Consider the following 25,367-nt stretch of genomic DNA (forward strand, 5'->3'; position numbering starts at 1 on the left):
CAGCACTGTTTTAATTTCACTGGGTTTCTTTTTTTTTTTTAGCAGTAGTACAACTGCTTGTATTCACACTGGGTAATATAGATCTGAGCTCGTAATCGGAATACATCGCGGACGACGCTTACAGCAAGGTAACAACAAGTGCTTAGTCAAATGAGTCAGAGTGTAAAGTCATTGCATCGTATAGTTGCTGCAGTTTTAATCCTCATATTAATGCAGAACTAAAAACAAGATCAAGTCATGCAAAGAAGTGTGTGGATACGTACTGCTGCTACCGCCGATCCTCAAGATACTGAGGACCTTGGACTTGTCTTCCTTCTTTGGAACCTAAACACAAATGCTTACTTATGAATACACACACCCGTGATAAGAGGGGAATGAATAACAGAAGTCAGAAATAAGATGTACATCACTACGGTTTACTGGAGGTCATTTTCTCAAAAATATTTTGAAACCTTTTTATGCGTTGTTAAAGTTTGCTAGCGTGACATTTTCCCTGTCAGAGTGCTTATGGTGACTGAGATTCCTTGTACCTTCCTCCTGAAAAATCCTTTGCCCTTCTTGCTGTCTGGTGGTCTGCTCTTCACTCCCAGCTGCTTCATGTAAAAACCAACTGCACCAAAGATGGCAGAACTAAAAGGTGGAAGTATACAGAAATTAATATATGTATAGTAAGTAGAAAAGAACATTTCAAAAGTATTAAACAATAAGTAATGGATAATAATGGAGAATGTAATATTGTAATAATTGACACTTTTTTCTGGCTTCATCTATACAAAGCCATATAATTCACATATAATTAAAATAAAATCACATAATTAATGATTATATTAGGTTTCGTACATTAATTCCTACTGTAAATTTAGACATTTTGTAAAATGTCTTATAAATAAAATAAAAATAAAAATGTAAAAACCGCTTACAGCATGAATCCTTTAATTAAAAAGGAAAAAGGTTTTTTAATTTGATTATGGCGTTCAATAAATCTACGATCTTGAGAACAAAGTAACATCATTATCATAATAAAAAAGCTAAACACTCACCATTTATCTTCATCTGCAACAATTGCAGGGCTGCAAGTAATACAGAAGAAAATGTTAATACTCTGGAACCCAAAAATTCTGACCATTTCCAACATTTGTGTTCTTGATGAAAACTGAAAAAAGAAGAAGAAGAAAAAAAAAAAGTCGGTAGGTAGGTCTATTTTTTATTTATTTTTTTCCAAGTTTCAATGTAAAAAATAAAGTACAATTTTGATGGCGGTAATTACGTCGGTATGACTTTAAACAAATTAGCATATCGTGATGTCACTGACTGGGTCTTTCCAGAACTTCGTGCCAAGTTAAAGCGGTGTCGAGCTGTTTTAATGAATTTTTTTGATGTTGGCAAGTCGGTCAGACTTAAAGCCAATAGAAGAAAAAAAAAAGTTGGTCGGGTTACGGCAAACAAGAATATTTTTAAGGATGGCCTCAGGTAATAAATATATTTTAAAACATGCTGTTCCTAAAAGACTAAAAAACACCAACAACCCTGTAAAAATTATTTATGGTCACAGACTGTTTAGGTTGAGTTTGTCAAGTCACAAGTAGCACAAGTCAGCACGTAGTTACATCCTCAGAGTAATGAAGGCTTGAGGATGTTTTCCAAACTCGATTCTACAGTCTGAATGTTTTGTTAGTACAGTAATAGTGTCCTATTACAACATTTTGCAATTTGCAATAGTACTGTTGTGTTCTGTTCCTGACTCAAACTGTGCTATTTGTCTTAACAACTGTATTTGCCTTTAGATGAAGCTGTGAGAACTAGGAGATGTTTGGGGATCCTTTTCCTGAACAAACCACTCCGGTCTGTTTTAACTGCCTCGTCTTGCAGTCTGGATATCCTTAGCTTACCCTTTCCATCACCCTGGCAGAGATCCAGAAAGAAATAGCTTCCTGCCAACGTGTCCCTGCAGGCTTCTTCGGCTCTCTAACTCTTCCTTTCCTCCTTATTCCCCATCCTTCCAGCTCAATCTCCATTAAGCTGGTATTTTTTTCACTTCCATTATATATAGAGTTCAGAAAAACAAACAAAAACATGTCCATATTAAACTGAAAGAATTTGGACGGTACTGATACTGCCTTGAAGCCACGCCCCTTCCCCAATCTACACGTAGTGTGCACTAAACACTCGAAGACACCCTGGCTTTCTGCCAATAAATGAATATTTTATAAAATGCATCACTGTATGCCCGACTTAGCTTGCGATAGAAAAAAACGTATTACTGTACATACAGTTTTGTTAAGAATGCCACCAAAATATTTCAGCCTAAAATGGGCAAAAATTGCACTTTTGGATTTTGGCCAAAAGAGAAAATAAGGACAACATTTTATGAATCCAACACTTTACAAATAATTTGAACACTAATTAGAAAGTGACTAAATTGTTTTTTAGGCTCTGCTCAGCACTGTACATGTGATCCAGTACTTTGAATAGTAATAGAATAAGTAAAAAAAAAAAAAAAAAAGTTGGCCATGTGGAAATTTGAACGATTTGAGAACAGTGCAGACATTTCAGTGGTGGCACAACGATTTAGGCTCTGGGTTACTGATCAGAAGGGCAGTGTGAGAAAAGTCCTTAATCCTCTCAGCTTCAGGAGTGCCAGGTCATGGCTGACCGTGCACTCTGAACCCGAACTTCCTAACAATCTGGAATACGAAAAGACTTCCACGCTGTTGTAATGTGCAATTGACAAAATAAGGCTTCTTCTAAAAATATACTGAAAAGGGTATTTTTTTTTTGTTCCTTTTTATTTTTTTTTCTTTACACTGTTAACTGTACATAAATGTGCTTTAACCTAAAAGTCCACCATCCAGGTTTTTTCACTGCTTACAGACACTGACCACCTCCCAGGCTTGCATTAAACCTGAACTGTGGGAAATGCTTGGATTTCTTTCCTTATTATTATCGTTTTTGATCAAATAAATAAGTTTCTGTAACTGTGGCACCGCGCCACCTCTCTGACCCATAAACCTTGGGACAAATTGCCTAGATCCTTAACAAATCTCTAACAGTCCGATGTGGGATCTCTCTGGTGCTAGAGTTCCTAAAATCTCCTCCTTACTAGCTTATGCAACATGATAAACTGAAAACTGGCATCTGGCTAATTTTATGCACTTCAGACACCAGAAAAAAAAGACTGATACATCTTACATGATCAACTAATAAGGCAATATACTCTAGTGAGGCCTAGGCTTTATATCAGGGGTGTCAAACTCAAATTCACAGTGTGCCAAAATATAAAACTGAGATAAAGTCACAGGTAATGTTCGACCTTTTTCATATGGAAACAAACTTTAGTTTTGCTTAGACACAGGATTTGGAACAACCAGAGCTTGATATTACAAACACATAAGAAATTAAATTTGAAATAAAAGACACATCAGTGGTGTTCAGTTCGCAAACTTTGACCATACACTTTTTGACAAACTCTCCCTCATTAAAGGGCCGGGCAGATTTTGCAATCTTTGCTGCCACGATAAAGCTTTACAGCCTTTACAGCAGCTTCACTTTATGATTTTGCTTTACATAGTCTGCCGGGAAACCAGACTTTTTTCATCTCTTCCGCCTTCTGGAGCTTCTGCTTTACGTCCAGGTCCTTATACTTCTCATAATGCTTCGTTACATAGTGTCTTCTTATGTTCTATTCTTTCGATACAGACATGTTAGCTCCGTTAGCACACATGACAAACAGGTCTGTCGTTTATATTATGTCCATCTTTCGTTTGGCCATTTTTGTGGAGGGTGGAATTAACTTGTCCGATGTGACTGTAACATGGTTGTTAACGACTGTCAACAGAGAATGAGGGGCGCTTGCTGTTCGTGACTACGCGTCAATACAGTGGCAAGGCATTCTGGGATTTGTAGCATTAGCGGAGTGTGCGGCTAGCCAGCTGTAATGCACATCTGATATGAACTCGCGAGCCAAATATAATTACAGGCCAGAGTTTGACACCCCTGCTTTATATGTATGGTGGTTTTTCCTCACTGTGTCAAGTAAAGCTCACCAAAACTAATGCATGTCAGTGACACGATCTGTATCCTCAAAAATCATAAGCTCTGATTTAGCAAAACTCCATGTGCTATGCACTTTGTTCAGGGAATACAGAAAACTTCCCATTATGTCCAAGTGTACAAATTCTCTACTGTCACGATTACTGCATATAAAATAAGTCATTCCCATAAGCATCATTATCAATTAAAAAAAAAAAACAGTATAAAACATACATATTATAGACTATGAGACACAGAACTATCACTCCTACCATTTTAAACTGTACAAACTCACTTGGATTCAGTCAACTTCTCTAGAAGTCTCTCAGCCACTGCTTTCTCCTTCATTTCTCTGGGAACACGGTCTGTTGGATAGTGATTCTCGACCTCACTCAGCTCAAGTTCATTCGGGGTCATTCCCATCCTCCTTTTCTTCCTAAACGGTTAAAAGGTTTGGACAAACAAAAGAAAGTACATCTGAGCAATACAGTATCTCATGCCAGAATCAAGGCTGAATGTTAAGAGAACATGACGAAATCTGATGCAATACTGAATTATCCAAAGCAGACTTAACCAGTATGTTGAACTACTACCTTGATTTGCCATCTGAAAACCCTTTGTTTTGTTTTTCAAATATTACAATATTATTCATAAGAAATATCGCAGTGTGAGTCTTCTCAGTGTTGTTCAACCCTAAAAGAAGTCTAGATTATTGGCTCGATAAATTAAGAGTGATGATAAAAAAAAGGTACATTTCACTGAGAATAATCTATATTGACCAAATAATTATTATAATAATAATCAATTATAAATAATAATTACATATAATAATTATAAGCCCAGTCCTGCACTAAGGCTTGGAGAGCATTAAAATCCATCCATATATACCACACACACACACACACACACACACACACACACATATCAGCATTACTATAAACAGCTACATAATGTTTTCTTTGCCTTACAACCCGACTGTGTAACTGTCTTTAAATGATTCAATTATAAACGGTCACTTGTAAACAGTCCTTTTTATGCATCCTAATTCTGCACTGCTTTCTGCCACCTATTCCTTCACAAAAAACTGCCAGTGCTCTATACAGCATTCATGGCAGGGTTTGACAGCATGGATGTAATAAATATTTTTAGTAGAACATAAGCATGCCTAGTCAGACATCATAAGGTCATCCTAGTGTGAAACCCCTCTTCTGACCTGAAGTCTTCAAGCTGTCGCAGGACCTCCATGGTTTGATTGTTCTGTATTTCCTGAACGAATCGCTTCTGCAGGTCCTCACTGATGAGGTCTGGACGGGTACGGTCTGAAACGCACGGAATATAAAACCTCAAAAATAAACAAAAGCAAAAATTTAGGGTATAAATCATTTTAATAAACAAGTTACAATATTTTGTTATATACTATTCTTTAAAAAATTCTTACTTTGTGCTTTATCTTTAAAAACAGATGCGGTGATGTATTTTGTTACGATTCATGATTCATATGTTTTATTTTCTGATAATCAGCTTACCCAACTCGTATGCTATATGATGTGGTACTGCTACTCTGAGAATCTAGAAGGGGAAAAAAGATGAATAAACAAAGCAAGGTATACATTATACAGCGCACCACTAGATGGTCCTACAGCTTTAAAATTCCCAGCCAGTGTTCTAGCATTCCTGAGTTACATTCCCTGACAAAAACTTTTTTTAACCTGAACTGGCTTGAAATAAACAGAATCAGACTCTCAGGTAAGGAAATGAAAAAGAGGTTCCTAACTCCTGGGGTTCCCTTACACTTCCCCCTACTGTCCATCCAGTTCATTCGTAAGCTCTGACCTCATTAAGACCAGACCAGGTGTATTTGATAGGAGGAAAGGTTGAAATTCTGTAAGGGGAACCAGGAGTTAAGAACCGAGTTGCTTAAGAAAGACAAAGATGTGAAGCTATTCTCCTATTCAGATGTTGGATGGTAGAGAAAAACAGAAAAACAATGAGGGGGAAAAAAAAAAAGAAGAAGAGCTAAATGAAAAACATGGACAGCAAATGAGATGATGACAGACTGGAAACTGAGAGAACAACACAAAGTGTGTTGAGAAACCGCAGACATTAAACGATAAACAGGCATAAATTTCTACTTGTGATTTCAGCATGCGTTTTCACTCACTGCTCCTTTATCCAAGAAATTGTTATAGAAGTCCACAAAGTGTTTCTTGGTCTCTTTGGTACTGAGGTTCCTGAAGAGGTCAGCATGCAGGTAGGACAACTGTGGTTGGATAGATTGACAGACAGACAGATGATACAGATTACCAAACTGTAAGACTTGTCCACAATTCACTCAAGCTTCAGAACAAAAAGTACTGCATCCAAATGTGTCTACGTCGACGTGGACCTGCTTTAATTTAGTTCACGATGTTAAACTTTGTGGGTTGCTCAAATTTGGCTTCAATTTCAAATCACCAGAATGACCCTAGACCATTCGACTACCAGAGGTGAAAATATGAACACTGATTTATTTATTTATTTATTAAAGTCTGTAAAATTCACTGATACTGAACTTCATTTTTCAATCTCTCAGTAAAGTTGTGTGCAAATAATATCAGCATGCAAACCTATATGTTTAACAAGTTGCAATCAGAAATATTCAACCTCCCAAAGTATCAAAGCTCCCAAAGATTTCAAGAATTTATCGATTAAAGTTTTTTCATAGAGCAAAATTCTGCTTTAGATAACCTCATTATAAGTTAATTTATATACAACACAGAAGATGGATGATGTATTATTTATGTGTAACAGTATATTTTGTTAAGATATCCATGTTACAATTATTCAAGCCCTATATAATATTGTTGTTTTTAAAGCTTTCTGACAGTTTTTATGCCTTAAAGAGGAGTTGCAGCAAAATGAAGCGTTTGGGAACTCTATAATGATCCTTCATTTGCTTCAGCTATGATGCATGTTTAAGTCCCTCCCATGAAGGTGTTCAAGGGGAGTTGCGATCTTGACAAAGAAAAAGGAGCTTCCACAAAAGCTGAGAGAGGAGATTATTTCATCACCCCTGAAGGGCCTTAGGGTATAAGAAGATTTCCAAAAAACACCATTGGGAGCATAATAGGGGAGTTTAAAACTTGTGGAGAAGCTGAAAACATGTTTGGCCGTGGAAGAAAGCCCAAATTTTATTTTTTTTTTATCAAGAGCTCGTACCAATTAAAAAAAAACCTGATGATGGCTCATACGAGTGCTTCAGTGGCATCTATAAGACGTGCACTGAATCAATAAAGATTCCAAAACGCACTCCACTCTTGACCACAAGGAACATCAAAAGTCGAATTGGAATTGGAATATGACTACAGGGTTCTGGGAGACAGTTCCATGGACTGTAACTGTTTGGACAAATTGACCAGTGGTACATTTGTGTGCAAAAGGCCAGGCTTATGACCAAAAGTATACTATCCCCACGATTAAGCATGGAGGTGGGTTATTGATGATGTAGGGCTGTTTTTTTTTTTTTAATCATGGCTTCCAGAAATACCAGACTATTTTAAAGAGGGACGTGATGCTTTTTGTTGACAAATTAAACCTTGGTGAGCATTGGACATTCCAGCATGACGATGTGCCCAAGAACACCCCCAAGTCAACCGAAGCTGAAGTTGAGAAAAATGTCCTGGAACATCTTGGAGTGACCTTCTTGTTCATCAGACTTAAATCCTATTGGATATCTTTGGTGGGATATAAAGAAGGTAGTTGCAACATCACCCATCGAACATCACTGAGCTAGAGGCTCTTTCACTTGAAGAATTGGGTAAAGATCGAGAGGCCTAAGAAGCTTGTCAGCACTAACCAAAAACATTTCTTAGAAGTTATAAAAACTAAAGGATGCCCATGTCTTAAGTTACATTTTTAATGCAAGTCAGTTTCTGTTGCCAAAATAACTCTTACATATCAATAAATAGTTTTGTTTTTTAATGGGTTTTTTTGTCATTTATTGTTGTTATTGAGCCATTTGAGGTGAGGCGGCTGAATGTTTCTGATCGCGACTGCAGTTATGTACACCAGATAGCCATCATCTCTTTCAAGCCATTGAAACAAGTTTTGCTTGAATTTGTGCATGCAACTGAAACGAACAGGATCACTAAACCTGGCAACGTAATTCGCAGTTATTTTTGTAGTAACTCTCCAAGCCGATCAATCAAGGTTTATGTTAGATATTCTCCTAGAAAGATATGATAATAATTTTAAAACATAAATTTTCAACTTAAATTTAATGGATTTCATGAATCACTTCACTTGTGCGAATTCTAAACTGATAAATGAGACCCGTTGTTCAGAAATTGTGGGGTAAGAAGGGAAAATGTTGATCTGTAGAGTTCAACCAGAAAAGCAGATGTTTCTTTAGCTTTGCACATCATAAAGACAAGACTTTCAGGGAGAATTATAATCAACATTACTTGTCTGAAAATCTATAACTACAACTATATAAAATATTGTATTAATGATAGACAAGCATTATACATGTGCATGTTACATTTGAGGAAATTCAAAGTGAAGAAGTGGGCAAGCAGACGATAAATCTTACATAAGACCTTCGTTCTCATAATTCCCATTAGCACCCGATGCACAACTGAATAGTGTTTAAAGAATTTACACAATGTGAACTACTGGCAAGATAAAGAGTGGTTTGCGTGTGCTGTGTTGGGAAGCAGTACCTCAGGAGGGTCACTTGGCAGCATGCGAAATAAAGGGAGAGATGCTCATGCTTCACAAGACGATTCAGAATCATTTCAGTTCTTAAAAATGGCAAACGCCTTAAATATCAATCCTGAAGTATCATCACACTATAGGTAATATAGGGAGTACATTTTAGTCCTAGTACATTTTGTCTAAGGCCATGCTAATAATACCATGCTGTTTGAGCACGTGGGGTTCTCAGGGATATACAAGGTCTAAAATAACAATCATTTTCTACAGATTTTGTTAATTAATCAGCCGATTTAGAAACAGAATGCATCTTACCATACTTACAAGTTTGAAATAAACAGTACACGATTTTCTCACACACCAAATGTATGGAAAGTCAATGAGCCACAATTAGAGTAATAATAGAAAGCGAATGTAAATGAGCAATAAAAATATAATTGCAGCTAAATGAATGAATAAATAAATAAATAAATAAGCATTCCACAACAGAGTGCAACCAAATACATTAAAACACACAAGACTGCAGCTCATGCAGCGACAATGAAAAATGTTTTAATTGCAGCCATTTAAAACTCTAGAACTAATTTCCTGCTTCATTTATTGTTACATGATTTTGCTTAGTTATATAAACAGGGAGTGCATTATACAAACAGCACATGAACAGAGAAGTCTACCCTGTATGTTTAATACGAGTGCGACAAAGTCACGGTGTCACATTACATTTCGCTATATTTCGACTTCTTTGTATACAGGAGGAAGCTGAAATATTTAGCCTAGCCTAAGAAGGATTAGGATTATGATTGTAGGCAATAATTTAAAAATACGACTAATTTCTAAACTATTTTTAATGTACTCTAACACGTGCATGTGGGCTAAATAAAATAGATGCATGCATACTTAAGCACATGCATATTGCCAAAAGCAGACAAACTGTGGTTTGTCATTAGTGAGTAATAATAACACAATGACGCTATGACACGCATCACTTCAGGCATGTCATGTGCCTCTCAACTTCTCACCAGAGGAGCACAGTCAAACTGGAGGATGACGTGATGGAGGAAGACCAGCAGATGGGTGGGTTTGCTTTTCAACAATTCGATACTGTTGAAATGACTGCACTGATCGTCCACTGTCTGAAACACACCGGGAGAACAGGGAAGAAGAAACATTAGTAAAATGAATCAGGAGTCTGTGATATGAGGGGAAAAAAGTCGTCATCATATTTAAAGTGAATTATTAACAGAGCAAATGTCCATATATTAAGAAGGAATACGTGGCTCACCGGGTCCAGGTCATTCTCAAACTCTTCATCCTCTGCTCCTATTATATTTCTGGCTAGAGGAGAACACTGAGCTCCAGACAACGCACGCTTAGAGAGAGAGAGAGGGAGAGAGACAGAGAAAGAGAATGAGAGAGAATGAGAGAGAATGAGAGAGAGAGAGAGAGACAGAGAGAGAGGGTACAAATATAACTTTATTTAATTGCCCTGAAAATAAAAAACAAATCAGAATAAGAATAGAATTAAAATAAAACAAAGAATATGACTATACAGATCAGAAAGGGAAAAACACACACACACAATCATTTGATGTATGTAGCATAATTCAGAAGCAGAGGTTTCATCTCTATGCAAAAAGCAGTAATATAAACTGTTCGTTCAGTGTTACAGTATGTTATGTCTGATATTTAGTTCGATTTCCTTTCGAGGCACACGTCATCTAACATCTTCAGCTAGCCTGCACAGGTTGAAGTTTAACCTGCTTCCAATAAAACTGATTCAGCAAAACGTTACTTATCCCAGCACAACTAGAGCCCCAGCACGACACATGGACAGTTGTCATGCTGAGATCGTTTTATTATTCAGATGCTCATTATCGTCTAAAAATGGCCCAATATCACGGCATGAAACGGGCTTTTAGGCACGAAAAACACCTACTTTGTTGATAATGATACATGTGTAATAAAGGTGTAAAAACACACAGAACTCTAATTTGCACATACAAAGTGATGTGGCACACTATATAAAAACTGCTTCCATTTTAAACCGATTAAAACATTAGACATTATATAGATCCAAGAGTGCCATACTGCTACACCGCTAATACTTATCTTTGGGTAAACTGAGCAGACATTCCAAAAAAATATCCTAGTTATCTAGCTACCAACGAATGCAAGGCGAGCGTACAGCCAGGCTATGCAGCTCTCTGACTTTTTAGCTGTATTGATTGCTAACACACGGGCAGTTTTCAGAACGACAATAACAGTTTGGAATCTTGCACAGGCATGTAAAGGGCCCTGAATGGATTTCAGCAGCTGGGGGGAGAAACGGGGCTGTTAGGGAATCATGGTGGCTATGCATGCCTTTTCCCTCTTAGAAAAGTTGTAATAAGTTCATGAGCCCTTATAGATGCCACTCATGTTGCAATGTCTATCACATAGAGCTTTAGCTGTGGACTTGCCTCCGTTTAGCAGTCTGTGATTTCGGGGCTCTGAAAATTACTTGGGATTCAGTTGGTCAGAATTCATGGAACAGTTTCCACTTATATATACTATAAACTTATGCATTCATGGGGTTCGACCAGCATGTCACAGCCCTCAGTTTGTGATTTATTATGAAAGTAGCTCAACCCCAATGCCCACGTTTTACCTGGCCAGGTACACAGTTAAATAGTAGGGGTGTAATAATATAGTAAATGGGTCTGCACCATTTGGAGCAGCAGATCACTAGCGAAACAACAGCTGAAGCCAGCCATCTTGAGCCTATGAGAAAGCGTCTTTGGAAAGCGTGTGGCTAAAAAGCAAGCTGGTGTCTCTCTGTTCAGAGTAAAAAAGCACCTGCATGTACAGTGGGTAGAATAGGTGTTAAAATATGCAGGCATCACACAAGCATTTGAATAATTTTGTGTGTTCCTTTTGTCTTGCTGAATGCCTGCACTTAAGATACGCTTGGCGAAAGACGTAAATTACTTGTTTTTTTCCCTTCCCATTTCTTTATCATTGCAACCTTTAACAGTAAAAGGCAGATAAGAGGTAAGAGGTAAAAAAGAAGATAAGTCTGTCTGGCTTTCATGTTCTTTTTCTTTCTAAACGAACGAGTCACATGAATGAAAGACACAGATGAAAAGACTCAAGTTAGCATCATGCTTTTAAAGAAAAGAAACTAGCATGTTTGTATTTGTATATGTTTGTAATTTCAAAAACGTTTATTAAATAAATAGATAAATAAATAAATAATCCCCCCCCCCTTTTATTTACTAAAATGTTAAAATACCAAATTTACATTACAATTCATTACTGTATTTAATTACAGATGAACCAAACGACGTTTCAATCCTTACCCCATTGTGGGCGTCTTCACCGTCCATGCTAAAGTGGGTGGGGCCGACGTCCGTCAATCAAGCTTCTGCAAGACATGAAAGGACTGTCAGTGAGATTTCAGCTCTCAAACTAACTAAATATAGACCGGTGGAGGGAATACAGACAAAAGCAACTGAAGCCAAAAACAGTCAACAAGCCTGTTTCCACTAAAGGTTCCTGATTCTTAGCCATTTTAAACAAGTTCCTGTAAAAGTTCCAATTGTAATAGCTTGGGCTTTCATTGTGGAATGACCATTAAGGAAAATCTGGCATGTCAGTGTGGGGCAAAAGCGATACACTGAATGAAGAGTGTTAATACTCACATTAATCTGTTGGTTACATATAAGGTTTAACATTATATAGATTTCTAGGAACCAAAAATGTGTGTGAATAAAGTAATGAGTTTTTTTTTTTTAAAAAACAATCCTCTGTTTTTGTCACCTTCCACTGACCTAGCCTGGGTGTGTATATATATATACACTGCAGGAATCAACACAAAAATCATATAATATCCTGTTATACACACACTGCCACACGTTAGATCTATTAAAATAATGTAGTGTTTGAGAGCCGGGCTACATTATTGTCTTGTTAAAATGTTCAGACGCTTCAAGTGAACATATGTAATGATTGTCGGGAAAAAAAAATCAAAAAATCAAACGTGCGACAAAAAAAAAAAGAGAGAGAATTAGAGAATTCTAGCAGCATTTAAATGTCAGTGCACAATAAAGGTCTTGGCGCATTCTTTTCAGCTGTCTGATACGGTGACCTGGGCTCTTTGCACCGAAATATATCTGCACAGGATTGTAGCCAGTAATGACTGAGTATTTATCTCTCACTTTAATCAGTCTCATAGCTCTGTCTCCAGAGTCATCTGTGTTAGCAGAGAAAAGAGAGAGAGAGCGAGAGCAAGAGCGAGAGTGAGAGCGAGAAAGAAAGAAAGAAAGAAAGAAAGAAAGAAAGAAAGAAAGAAAGAAAGAAAGAAAGAGACAGAGACACAGAGAGAGGGCGGGAGGGGGAGCGGAGGAAGGAAGTGGGTGTAATTTCCGATCAGAGTAATTTCCTGTCAATCTGTCTGCAAAAACAAAGTGCAAAATGGTACAAACAGGCGAAGATGACAAAAGACAATAAGCAAATATTATATATATATATATATATATATATATATATATATATATATATATATATATATATCTATATATATATATATATATACATACATATACACACACTTTGGGAGTCAACATTCTATACTCTTTATAAAGACAAATGGACATTTTGAGAAAGGGCAAGATCTGAGATCACACTAAGGGTCGGGTTTCAGTGGTTCAACTTGACTTCCATTTCTAATAACATTTGTTAACAAGGTTATATAACCACATGCCACAGAGCACAAAGGAGCAAAGTTCTTATAGTATCCTATACCTAGAACGTGCAGTGCAAAACAGAGAAGTCTTGACCGGATAGACAGACAAAATACAGTCAAGAAGAGAACTGCACGACCTGCAGATAACCTCACTTGGTTTAGCCACAAGGTCAACCTTGTATTATCTGATCACTATTGCAAACCTAGTGTGCCGTTTGCCTAATTATGTTTCTGTCTGAAACATAATTAGGCAAACGGCACACTAGGTTTGCAATAGCTCATAGGTGGGCTGAGCGACCCGCTTCTACCCTGTCATGTAGTTAATCAAGAAGCTTCTCCTTCTCATAGGCGTCACTTCATTTGTAAGTTTACAGCGTTGTCATTGACTCTCCTGCTAAAGTGAGTTTATCTGTCAGTCCTAATGATATGGCAGCTTCTCATGACACATAATGTTAGTTACATATCGAACTGTGGTTCTTCACCGGATATTCACAGAAACACACAGTTACAAACAAAGGAAGTGTTTCATTTCACTTCTCCTACCCTCAAACATAGTAGAATGGCTTGTGCAACTGGAACTGCATCTCTAGAAGAAATAAATTAATCCTAGCATTGTCCGTTTTTGCTCGCTCTTTCACATTTAAAAAACAGCTACGTAGAATATAAACAAAACAAGTTATGCTCAAACCAAGTGTTGCCAACCATAACAAAAGGTGTGGGTAAGACCATGTCACCTACTCCACCATGGATGTTTTGGGTCATGACAAATTACTACCACACTAGTAAAAGGTTAATCAAACCTCCAACCACCCCCCAAAACCAGATCTCTGCTTTCAAACTCTTCTTCAATGGCGGTTGTTTGTGATGTCAACAGTGCCAACAAAAAAAAATCCGAGCAGAATTTTATCACGAAAACTCAAACATTTGCCACTGGATGAGACAAACGGGTACATAAATGATAGTATCGAAGTACTGACTAAAGTGATATTTATCTACAGAAATGTCTGGCTTTATAAGCAACTGCTGAGTGTATAAAAACTGTTCATACAATCATTACAAATTTAAATTATGTCTGGCTTGCAGTCTAGTTCATGCCAGATGTTACGCAAGATATTTACTGTTGATTATATTACTTGTTTGGATATCTGAACATCTGTATACAAACTCCCTCACCTTCGATAAGCATATCCTAGGAACTCTGAGCATCAGGCAGAAATACATCCTCGAAGGGTTGCCAGCAGCTCTATTCGCACCAACGTTTACACAGTCAGTCAAGCTAAAAACATAAAAAAGAAGGAAATCCACGCAGACGTGAGGAGCACATGTACGGAAAACCCTGCACAGACTCGAGCAGCAGACCCTGGATCTGTGAGGCAGCAATGGTTTCTGCTGCACCATCATGCCAAATTTTCACCACACTATGCTCCATGTTGCCAATTTAAAATCAAGTGATTAGAGGCAGTCATGATGGCATGTGTTTTGGAATGTATGGGTAAGCTAGCTCACTCGTGTGTATTTTTCCCAGATGTGCAACAAAGGAACAGTTAGAAAATATCAAGGTAAAAAAATCTCATGTCTAGCAGCACCACCATTTTTCCACAGGCTCACCAGACCAAAGTGTGCGTTACATGTAAGACAAAATTCACCTAGATAAAAGTCGCATCCTCTTTCGCATACCATGCCCATTGCCCTGATTTTTTTTTTTGCTGGGTACATTTTAATTGCAACTGTGGCATTATGAATTTATCATTACAGAATAAATCTCATTAGGAAAGCCATGACAGAGCAAATCACCCTGCAACAATCCAACACAGAACAGGCATCAGTCCAACTAAAAGATGACAAACCTGTACGTAAAAAAGCAGGTACACAGAGCAGAAGATATTTGTAAGGTACTGTATGCCACAGAACAGTTATGAATGTAAGCTGTTATTTTTTAAGGATGGTATTCAGTCAAAACCTAATATATTGTGATTTCCATAAGATGGTGATCTGACACAACCTATAATTTGATGTAACTTTGTCCATATTGCCCAGGTTTGTATTTGGATTATAATAGAATTAATAGGCAGGTTTATTTAATTCCAATTAAAATGGAAATCCACATCTCTGTGACCTGAACCATGCCATGGTCATTTGTTACCTTTAAACCTTGTGTTTAAGCAAATAGATTTTGATTGCTCAGCTTAAATGTGGGGTCTTCGTTGTTTGAAAGCCAATGTTGACATTTGAAATCACCAAAACAAACAAATGGGTCCCACCCCTGTATTAATAGCTCCGCCCACACAGACATACGTAACCCAGGCAAATAATGGAAAGAAATGTGTCTTTATCATAGCTGAAGGGAAGAACAATACGATTGCAGATAAACAAACAAGCAAAAATGACACACAAGCATAATCATGTAAAGGACAAAGGCATATATTAGTTCTGTGTAACAAAGCAAAACCAACGTTACTCAACTATCGAGAAGGAAAAAAGCGACCTCGGCGTCTTAAGTAAAGTTGGCCGCATAGTCACAGATTGGAGTTTCCCGAGTCAATAACTCCTGAGCTAAACGCTGTTACTACACAAAACGCAGTTGTAGCTGCCTCTCTACATTACTACGATAGAAAAGAGGTGTTATTTGTGTAGTAACAGTGTTTAGCTCAGGAGTTATTGACACGGGAAACTCCAATCTGTGAATATGTGGCCAACTTCCTGCTCCTTCAGTTCTCTCCAGCGCTGGAAAGCTAATCCTATATTAACAGGTCCTACTTCTTGCCTTATCATAAGCCTTTCTTCGATTTCTTTCTGTCTTTATCCTCCATGTTAAAACTGCTTTCTGCTAATGTCACACATGTGCACTGAACACTCTCTCCGCCCATATTGACAAGACCCGCCCCTTCCTGTTCATTGGCTACATGTTTGTTTTTGATTTTTGTTTTGTTTGTCGTCCCGACTCAGTTTTCTGAAGCATTTCTCAAACAACAGAGACCCTACCTTTAAATAATGTGTGTCTCAGGAGGCACTGTGTCTCAGGTAGTGTGTGAATGCTCTATACGGCCACATTATATCGTGGTCCGGCGGCAGGATCCAGTGCTCTCACCACTGCAGACTGGATTGTTTACTAAGCAGGGAGCAAACCCAGATACTGTCTCGAGCACTAATAAAATGTAGCTTTACGGGGGTAGTTCTTCTGGCATAAAACTTTTGCCAAAGGAAGCGGCCGAAAGACGACAACAACATTCGCGTTATATTGTGAACAAGACCACCTGCGTGTCATAACACTCAGTGCTAGATAGAAGTAAATATAGATAGCTTTTATAAGATGCACTTTGTTAACGATGATAGAATATTCAAGATTTATGTGACTGGCTATCTTAAAGAGCAGAACCAAAACAAATGTTTCTTGGAAAAATCAGTAGTTATGTTTTATTTCTAGAATTTATCATCATTATTTTTACATAAGATCACGCTTTTTTTTTGCCCACATCAATAGCTGTGATAGTTTAGAACCCCCATATGGTTAACACTCTCACACTAAAGCTACTGGTGGACTAGACAGCCTTAAGGGTGTGTCTGTAACTGTCTGTGACAGATCTCGTCATCCTTTCTTAGGCTTATGACACTTATGTCTGCTTATATTTAGATATTTCACTTGTCAGCTGTAACAAGAGATATCCCTTTCACTTTTAACATATTTCAAGTTGGTTCTAATAATGTGTCAAGTCATAAAAGTCAAGAGTTAGAGTCCCAAACAGACATGTTTCAAAATCAACAATCCTTGTACAATCACTTCTCCTTAGTAACTCCTCGACTAAACCTTCCGAATATCATTCAGTATCAAAAGACTTATAAAACAGCTCATGTTAAACCCATTCGGTATATTAATTCGTTTTAACATGAACTGTGTGACACAAAAAAACAAAAAAACAAAACAAAACAAACAACATTTTAATATTCGAGAAAAAAAAAGTTGTTAAGAGTTGTTGAGAGAGAGAGAGAGAGAGAGAGAGAGAGAGAGAGAGAGAGAGAGAGAGAGAGAGAAAACAACACTCCACCACAGCTTATGAACAGAAAAGGCAAGCCCAAAAAAGTCAATGAATACCCAATGCTTTTCATTCTCCGTCTATGCAGAGGGCCAAATGAGTCACTGCAATACGAGGCAACTGAGAGCATTTCAGAGTCACGTGCTCATATTGAGTCTGACTGCAGTTCTCCCTCTTCACTCTTTCAAACAGGAGTAATTTCCCTGCCTTCAAACACAGAGCCCTTTAACAAAACACATATCTGCTTTCTGCCATGCAGACCTGCACCTCCACCCAGTTCTCTTAGTGTGTTTTTTTGTTGCAGTGTTTTTCCATTGAAATATGCCCACGGCTTGTGTGTGTAGCTCTGCACAATGGTTCCATCTGGTTTATGCTGATGCCTTTCCTACCACATTCTGTGTAGTTACCTGTACTTCTGAATATTTATTGCACACGACTGCAAGGCTTTTCCTGCACCATGAATGGAAAGCCACAACATTCAGAGCGTAGCAAAAAAAAGAGCATGAAAAAAGTGAGATGTTCACTCAAGATCTGAGGACAAAACACACCAAACCTTGTAGCCAGACTGGAAATAGTGCAAAGCAGGGTGCTTTAAAAGTATTACATCATGTCGCATTTGATTACAGCGAAAGAAGAGAGTAACACGAAGATCCAGTGCTTTGTCAAACCCGCAGTGTCTTAGCCACTTTAACGTTTAATAAGCATGAGTCATCCTGATTGATTCAAAATAGCAACAATATGTTTGGCTAACCAAAAAAAGGTACTCCTTGTACGCTTGATTTGGAATGAACAAAAAAGCTTTATTTTTTCCTCATTTTTGAGTCTGCAGGATGAAGGCTCCGTGGCCCAAGCATTAAAAGAAGCACTACGGCTCCCTGTTTTTTTTATTTACACGTTTTAAAGTATACTGTATTGTAGCACTGTGATACAAAATACAAAGCTTTAGCAGAATTCTGAATTATGCAGATGTGTCATAACTGGGAATGGACCACATTTCTTGACTGCTAGCTTGTAATACTTCAAATACTGAGCCGAGGACCAATTAAAGGTGGGGTCTTCGATTTTTGAAAGCCATTGTTGACATATAAAATCACCAAAACAGACACTCCCCTAACCCAAATGGATCCCACCCCTGTATTGATAGCTCCGCCCACTAGGGGTGGTGCGGTACATGAAAAAACGTTTCGGTTCGGTTCGTGTGCGCAATGTAGCCCCGTGCTCAGTTTCGCCTCAGAAAGTTTCATGCAAACATACATATAGACAGTAAAAGTTGAGTAAGGAGTGCTGCAGAATTGGCAAGTGATAATGAAGATAATGAAGGCTGCCCGGAGTTGGCGGATGCGCCCGTGTCGTTCAAATCCCGTGTGTCGGAACATTTTGGATTTCATGTTACTTACGATGACAACGGAAATAAAACAGTAGATAGAACTGCGACTGTGTGCAAGCATTGTACAAAATGCATTCAATATGCTAATGGCAACACTTCTAATATGACAGTTCATTTGAGAAGACATCACGCCAATGTGTCGATAAGCACAAACAGGAGAGAGTCAGTTGGGAAACAACTTCTACTGTCCGCAGCACCTCTCAGTGATAAGTTGGACAGGGCAATAGCCATAACTAAAGCATTGGGGATGTTTATAGCAAAAGATATGCAACCGTGCAGCGTAAGTGAGTGTGAAGGATTTCGTCAGCTGATGAACGTACTCGAGCCGCAGTTTAATATTCCCTCTCGCCGACACTTCGAAATAATGCACTTTAATTTCAAGAGAAAGAAATGTATCCTCACTCTCAGGGAATAGAAGCATTGTTTATATTCTTTTTGTGTTAAGATGGTTAAACTTATGCTTTTCTTTATGATTATGGTCTTTGCTATTGTTATAGCTTCATTATATTATGTTATTACAATATATTATATATTTATGTTTAAAATATTTTGACTTGTGTAAAAGACAGAGCTTGTAAGAGTTCCTCTCTTTTTCTTTACATTTTTTTTTTGTAAGAGCTACACTGAAGTTGGCAGTTTGATAAATGCAAGTTAATTTCAGTCTTTGTGTGCTAAAAAGGCACAAGTTCCTGTAGAGATAACAATACACACTCATTTTTTTTGCCAAATAAACGAAAAGCATGTCATCATCAATGTCCTCTATCTTGCTATATCAAAATCTCACCTAGCATTTACACAGAGATGGTCCTAATAATGTGCTTAAAGTAAGTCAAATTCAGTTAGTGCATGATTACATTACAAAAATGCTAATACTGTATCCTAAAAATTGTGGATAATTAAGCTAGTAAGCTATATATCAAATGCTGAAGGAAATTTCTGGAGTGTTGAAGATTAAAAGAAAAAATAACAAGAACCGTACAGAACCGAAAACCGTGACCCTAAAAGCGTGATACGAACCGAACTGTGGGTTTTGTGAACCGTGCCACCCCTAGTGCCCACACATACATATGCAACCCAGGCAACTAATGGAAAGAAATGTCTTTATCAAACAAAGCAAACGCAACGTTACTCACCTATCGAAAAGGAAAAACGCACCTTGGCGTCTTAAGTAAAGTTGGCCGTATATTCACAGATTGGAGTTTCCCGAGTCAATAACTCCTGAGCTAAACGCTGTTACTAGCAAACGTGGTTGTAGCTGCCTCTCTACATTACTATGATAGAAAAGAGGTGTTATTTGTGTAGTAACAGCGTTTAGCTCAGGAGTTATTGACTCGGGAAACTCCAATCTGTGAATATGCAGCCAAAGTCCCGCTCCTTCAGTTCTCTCCAGAGCTGGAAAGCTGATCCTATATTAACACGTCCTACTTCTTGCCTTATTGTAAGCCTTTCTTTGCATTCTTACTTTGTTTTTATCCTCCATGTCAATGTTAAAACCACTTTCTGCTAATGTCACACATGTGCACTGAACAGTCTCTCCGCCCATATTGACAAAACCCGCCCCTTTCGGCTCACTGGCTACACGTTTGTTTTGATTTTTGTTTAGTTTTCCCCCCAACTCAGTTTTCTGAAGCATTTCTCAAAAATCTGAGACCCTACCTTTAAGTTAAAGCATGTTAGAAGATTGATGGGATGGTTTACATTTGGACACTACATAAGTAAAAAGTTTATAGGTAAAGATCCAGGTATCATTTGAGCTCTTCCTAGTCTCTTCTGGCTCGTACATAAACAGCTGGATATCGCTGTGCAGCGGTGATTAAAACGGACTTTCAGGAGGAATTCATGGTTTCCCTTGTACTGATTATCAACACAATGCACTTCAAATAAGCAGTAAAAAACATTCCAACAGTCTACAAATAACACTGTCTTTGCCTATAAGGAGCAAACAGAATTACTGTCAGTTTACTGCAGCCGAAAATACAGTTTGCTTATATCCTTCTTTTACATTAAAATACGCCAAAGTGAAACTTCTAACAGACTTTACCTAAGGAATATTGCTGATATGTCGTAAGACTCGATAGAAGTAGATACTGAATAAAAATTCAGAAAATGTTTTGCAAAGAATATTGGATCACTTAGAACAAGAAAAACGGCTCGAACGGTGTGTGGTATAACGATAACTACACGTTCCTAACTAAACAAGGGTTTCTTAGGTTTAAGGACAGCAAGCCCATGCTTGCCCTTGAGTATGCATGTGTGTAACAGAGGGAGGTACAGAGGGAAGATGGGGGAGGGGAGGAGAGGAGAGAGAGAGAGAGAGAGACAGACAGAGACAGAGACAGTAAGAGAGAGAGAGGGGGAAAAATTGTCAGTATCATACAGGAAAAGGAAATGACGGCATCTTCTATTTGCACGTTTCATTTCCATCAAATTACAGTTTAAAGGCGTCTCCTTCAAATATTTCAAAGAACTTTTCAGTAAATTAGTAAAACCTTTCACTCGGATACTGATTGCAGGACTAAAGGCATATGTATTAACACAGAAAACACCAAGCCTTTTTCCCCAGAGCACTGCTTTCCAATTTCCCTATTTAAAAATCTTAATATTGCTATTTTTGGCCTGAACCTGACCGGTTTCCTCAGTCTTGACGACATTTGCTGCTTTGCTCTTGAACATGTCACATTTTCCAGCACAGAGTTCACTTTTTCTTCACTCATTAGTCTGTTAACACAACATTGCTCTATTTGGACCAAAACACTGAATAAGCCTTTCATTGCTTATACAAATATCTGCAAACTGCATTTCAAAACCAATCAGACAGAACGAAACCGTCAGTAAAATAACCGCAGTTATGTTACAGCTACAAAAAAAAAGGAGGTCATTGTGTGTGAAAGGAGGTCCAAAAAGAGCTAATTAATAATATCCAAATGGACTAAAACAGGAAATACTAAATAGTGTTTTAGATTAGACTTGAATTGTGTCTCCGTCATTCAGTCACACACTAATCCATCAAAACCAATGAGCATTTTTATTTTTTTTATACCTTAATCACCATTGTTTCACACAATAAATAAAGATGCTCGCCATGACCAAAACTTGTATCACCAGATACAAAAAAGAAAAAACATACATTACTTATTCTTATTGATCTGAAACACCACATTCAGTGCAACATCATGAAGTCTTTTTTCTTTCTTTTTTAAGGAATCTAACACTGATGCTCGAAGAAGGATGAGTTTATTTCTAGACATCTTCATGCTGTTCATTAGCTTGTAGGTCGTTGTGATTGTTCGATGTACTTCTGATGTTTATGCAGTTTTAGGAAATCAAACAAAAAAAAGGTGTTTGATTATTATTATTATTATTATTATTATTATTATTATTATTACACCAGACACTGATGTAGATCGTGGTTTCAGTTGATTGCTAACAAATCATAATAAAACATATTCCAAAGAGTAAAAAACAAAAAAAAGTTAAGATTTGATTGTTTAGCTTGTTTTGCTAACTGTAACTAAGCTATCATCCTCAGGTATTTTTCACATCTTCAATATCTGTTATATTTTTTTAAACCTTTCTATTTTTTTTAACCACAGGAAGAAATACAAAACATTAAAGCTGATATTTGTAAAAAAGAAAAAAAAATGCACTCAAGGATTATGACTGTTACCCTGAAACCCCCGTGTTGTGTTGTGACGTGAAAATACTGAAAAACTTGTTTGTTTTTCTAACTACAAACTCAGCTAACGCTAGTCACAGACCTTAGCGGTACGGTAACGCGGATAAACATCTATTATTAGTTTAATAATTATAATATATATATATTATAATTATTTATATATATTATAATTTTATAAACACTTAACCTTACCTTAAAAACGACGAGAAGATGAAGAATAAAATGACGAAGGATAATTAGGACGTCCTGTGTTCAGAAGTTGCTGAGGGTCGATAAGGGAAACTCAAGTGTACGCGGAAATGGAAGGAACCTAAAAAGCTAAAAAGCTACATACGTGTTCAAACCCGGAGACATTTCGAAAAACGCGGTCGTTTAATCCACTTTTTAAGCGTTATTCACCTTTGTATTTTACCCCCATTTGAAAGATTGGTACTATGTTTTATATATATATATAAACTTAAGATCTCTGAATTCAGCCGCTTCCTGTTTGTTCCCGGTCTGAAAACCCTGTGATTGAAATATCCGTTAAACGTCTGGTTCCTAAGTGTGTTACAATAAATGCGTTCCCTTCTAGGGAGCGCACGGGGATAACAGTGCGTGTTATTACTTTACATTATGTACTACAATAGCTTTTATTATTCTCCTTTTATCATTCACACACACACACACACACACACACACACACACACACACACACACACACACACACACACATGTATATATATATATATATATGTTCACCGGCCACTTTAATAGGAACACCCGCATTTTTTTATCCAATTATTCAACCAGCTTTAAAGTCATTCTGCAGCTGCACATTGTGTATCTATCACTATAACTATATAACCATATTTAGTTAAGGTTTTTAACATCAGGATGAGGAAAATGTGATCTCAGTGGCTTTTTGATTGCGGTAAGATTGTTGGTGCCAGACGGGTGGCTCGATTACTTCAGAAACTGCTGGTATCTCGGGATTTTCCCCACAATTCAGTCTTTTGAGTTTACACATAATGGTGAGCACGTGAGCACAAATGCCTTGCTGATGAGCACAATACTTTGAACCATGAGGTGGATGGGCTACAAAAGCAGAAGAGCAGATCATAGGATCCACTTCTGTCAGACAAGAACAGGAATTTGAAGACAGTGGCAAAAATACCCAACAAAAAGGCAATGCACAGTTTTGCAATCCTGAATGAGTGAGCAAGATATCTAACTTAAGCATTACCTACACCAATTACACACTCTTCCAATATACATCAATCAAACTGTTTACATGCTGTTTTGCACTCTGTTTATTTTTTATTTTTTTGCTCTTTGCACATGCTGTCTCACGTTTCAGTTGATTGCTGTTCTGCACAATACTTTACATTACCTCATGTAACTGCTGCTATAATATTAATGTGTTCATTCCAGTATTTCTGCACATGTAATGTTGATTGAACATACAGTATTCACACTGGTCGGTGCTGTTTTCATTGTCTTTTGTGTATTGGCTTTTGTGAGATGTTTTGTATTTTTGTGTGCTCTGTCTTTTGTCCTGCACTGTCTTTTGTCACACCAAGTTGCACAGATGCACTTTATGTATCTAGGATTAACTCACTAAGTCCTTAGCTCTGTCTTTGTTTTATGTAGCACCAGGTCCTGGAGAAACCTTGTCTCATTTCACTGCGTACTGCAACAGCTACAGTATATATGGTTGAAATGACAATAAAAGTTTCTTGACTTGGCTTCTTGACTTGATGAGCAGAAGTGCTGTTGTAGTGAATATCAGCATGTCTGTAACTCTGTCATAGGCACGAGTCCAGCAGGTAATCTCAGCCTTATATTCAATACAACAGAAAAACTGCAAGTATGATATTGCTTTTATACAACGGTTCTAGATGTATGTTACAAAACTTATTATACTTAGCTATACACTACAAATGTTTTTTGTTTCATTTAATAATGTAATCCCTTCCACTGGGGCCTGGAAACACTGCAATTGTGGGAAAGCTTCCTATTAAAACTGATTTAAAAATAATGTCTTTCCAAGACACTGCTATTGTGGTTAATAACAACAGCCACGTAATAATATTTTATCAGTGTAAAAACTTTAAAACATATGAGCTTGTATATACGTTGTGTGTATATACAATCTCATATGTTTTAAAGTTTTTAATTAAAAAAAAAAAACAGATGCAGCTTTTGGCCTGGATGAAATATAAAGTGACAGATCAATAAATTAATATTCATTTTATTTTAGAAATTTAGTAACAATTCAATAGTACATTCAAATCAATAGTACATTCCTTAATTATATCGTGTTAATGAACATAGTTTTTGTTCCTCAAGCAGGGTTGCCAGATTCAGTGTACAGTATATACAGTATCTGCATATTTGCATGTGCATTGAGATGAAACTAGCCTAAGATATGCAGGCATAAAAAGGGGGAAAAAACATTTTTCAAGACTTTATACCTAGTCTGAGGTTTTCTAAAAAGCTTTCTAAAAAAACAACCAACGATCATCAGCAACAAAAACAACAACAAAAATGATCTCACTATCTTTAATTTATTAATGCCATGGTTTTGAAATATTAATAAGCAATTTCTTAAATGTATTACTGAGTGGTTGTGTTTTTATATTTTCCTACTGAGCTTTTGTGCATTTATTATAACTACATACTATAAAATGTTTATGTTTCGATCATGCATGTTGATCTGTTTGGATGGGAGAGGATAGAAAATAAATTTCCAGATAAATACCAGATAAATTATGTCAGTTGATATCAAATAAATAACTTTTCCAGATAATTTAAAATGACTAAATGGCCTTGAGGGCTCAACATCTG

The 25,367-nt window shown here is 37.2% G+C and overlaps 1 protein-coding gene across 10 annotated transcripts in view; it reads right to left on the reverse strand.

The window, feature by feature from the left end:
- arhgef1b (Rho guanine nucleotide exchange factor (GEF) 1b) overlaps positions 1-23,069 on the reverse strand; it is a 42,687-nt gene extending 19,618 nt beyond the window's left edge. For 8 of the 10 annotated variants that reach the window (XR_007139522.1, XR_007139523.1, XR_007139521.1 and 5 more), the window contains exons 1-11: positions 22,731-23,069; positions 12,060-12,124; positions 10,004-10,090; positions 9,741-9,854; positions 6,191-6,289; positions 5,556-5,598; positions 5,243-5,348; positions 4,325-4,465; positions 1,041-1,070; positions 531-630; positions 264-324 (exon numbers count right to left, since the gene is read on the reverse strand). Coding sequence is in view for 1 of the 10 variants with exons in the window: in XM_047808636.1 (XP_047664592.1) it covers positions 264-324; positions 531-630; positions 1,041-1,070; positions 4,325-4,465; positions 5,243-5,348; positions 5,556-5,598; positions 6,191-6,289; positions 9,741-9,854; positions 10,004-10,090; positions 12,060-12,086 (808 nt within the window). In the remaining 9 variants the exon portion in view is untranslated. Of the gene's footprint in view, positions 1-263; positions 325-530; positions 631-1,040; positions 1,071-4,324; positions 4,466-5,242; positions 5,349-5,555; positions 5,599-6,190; positions 6,290-9,740; positions 9,855-10,003; positions 10,091-12,059; positions 12,125-14,617; positions 14,640-22,730 lie in introns of those variants that run through there. The other 2 variants (XR_007139524.1, XR_007139519.1) reach the window with 2 other exon arrangements.
- Positions 23,070-25,367: the final 2,298 nt, after the last annotated feature.

Source organism: Tachysurus fulvidraco, chromosome 25 (genome assembly GCF_022655615.1).
Source record: "Tachysurus fulvidraco isolate hzauxx_2018 chromosome 25, HZAU_PFXX_2.0, whole genome shotgun sequence".
In the NCBI taxonomy this organism is placed as follows: Eukaryota; Metazoa; Chordata; class Actinopteri; order Siluriformes; family Bagridae; genus Tachysurus; species Tachysurus fulvidraco.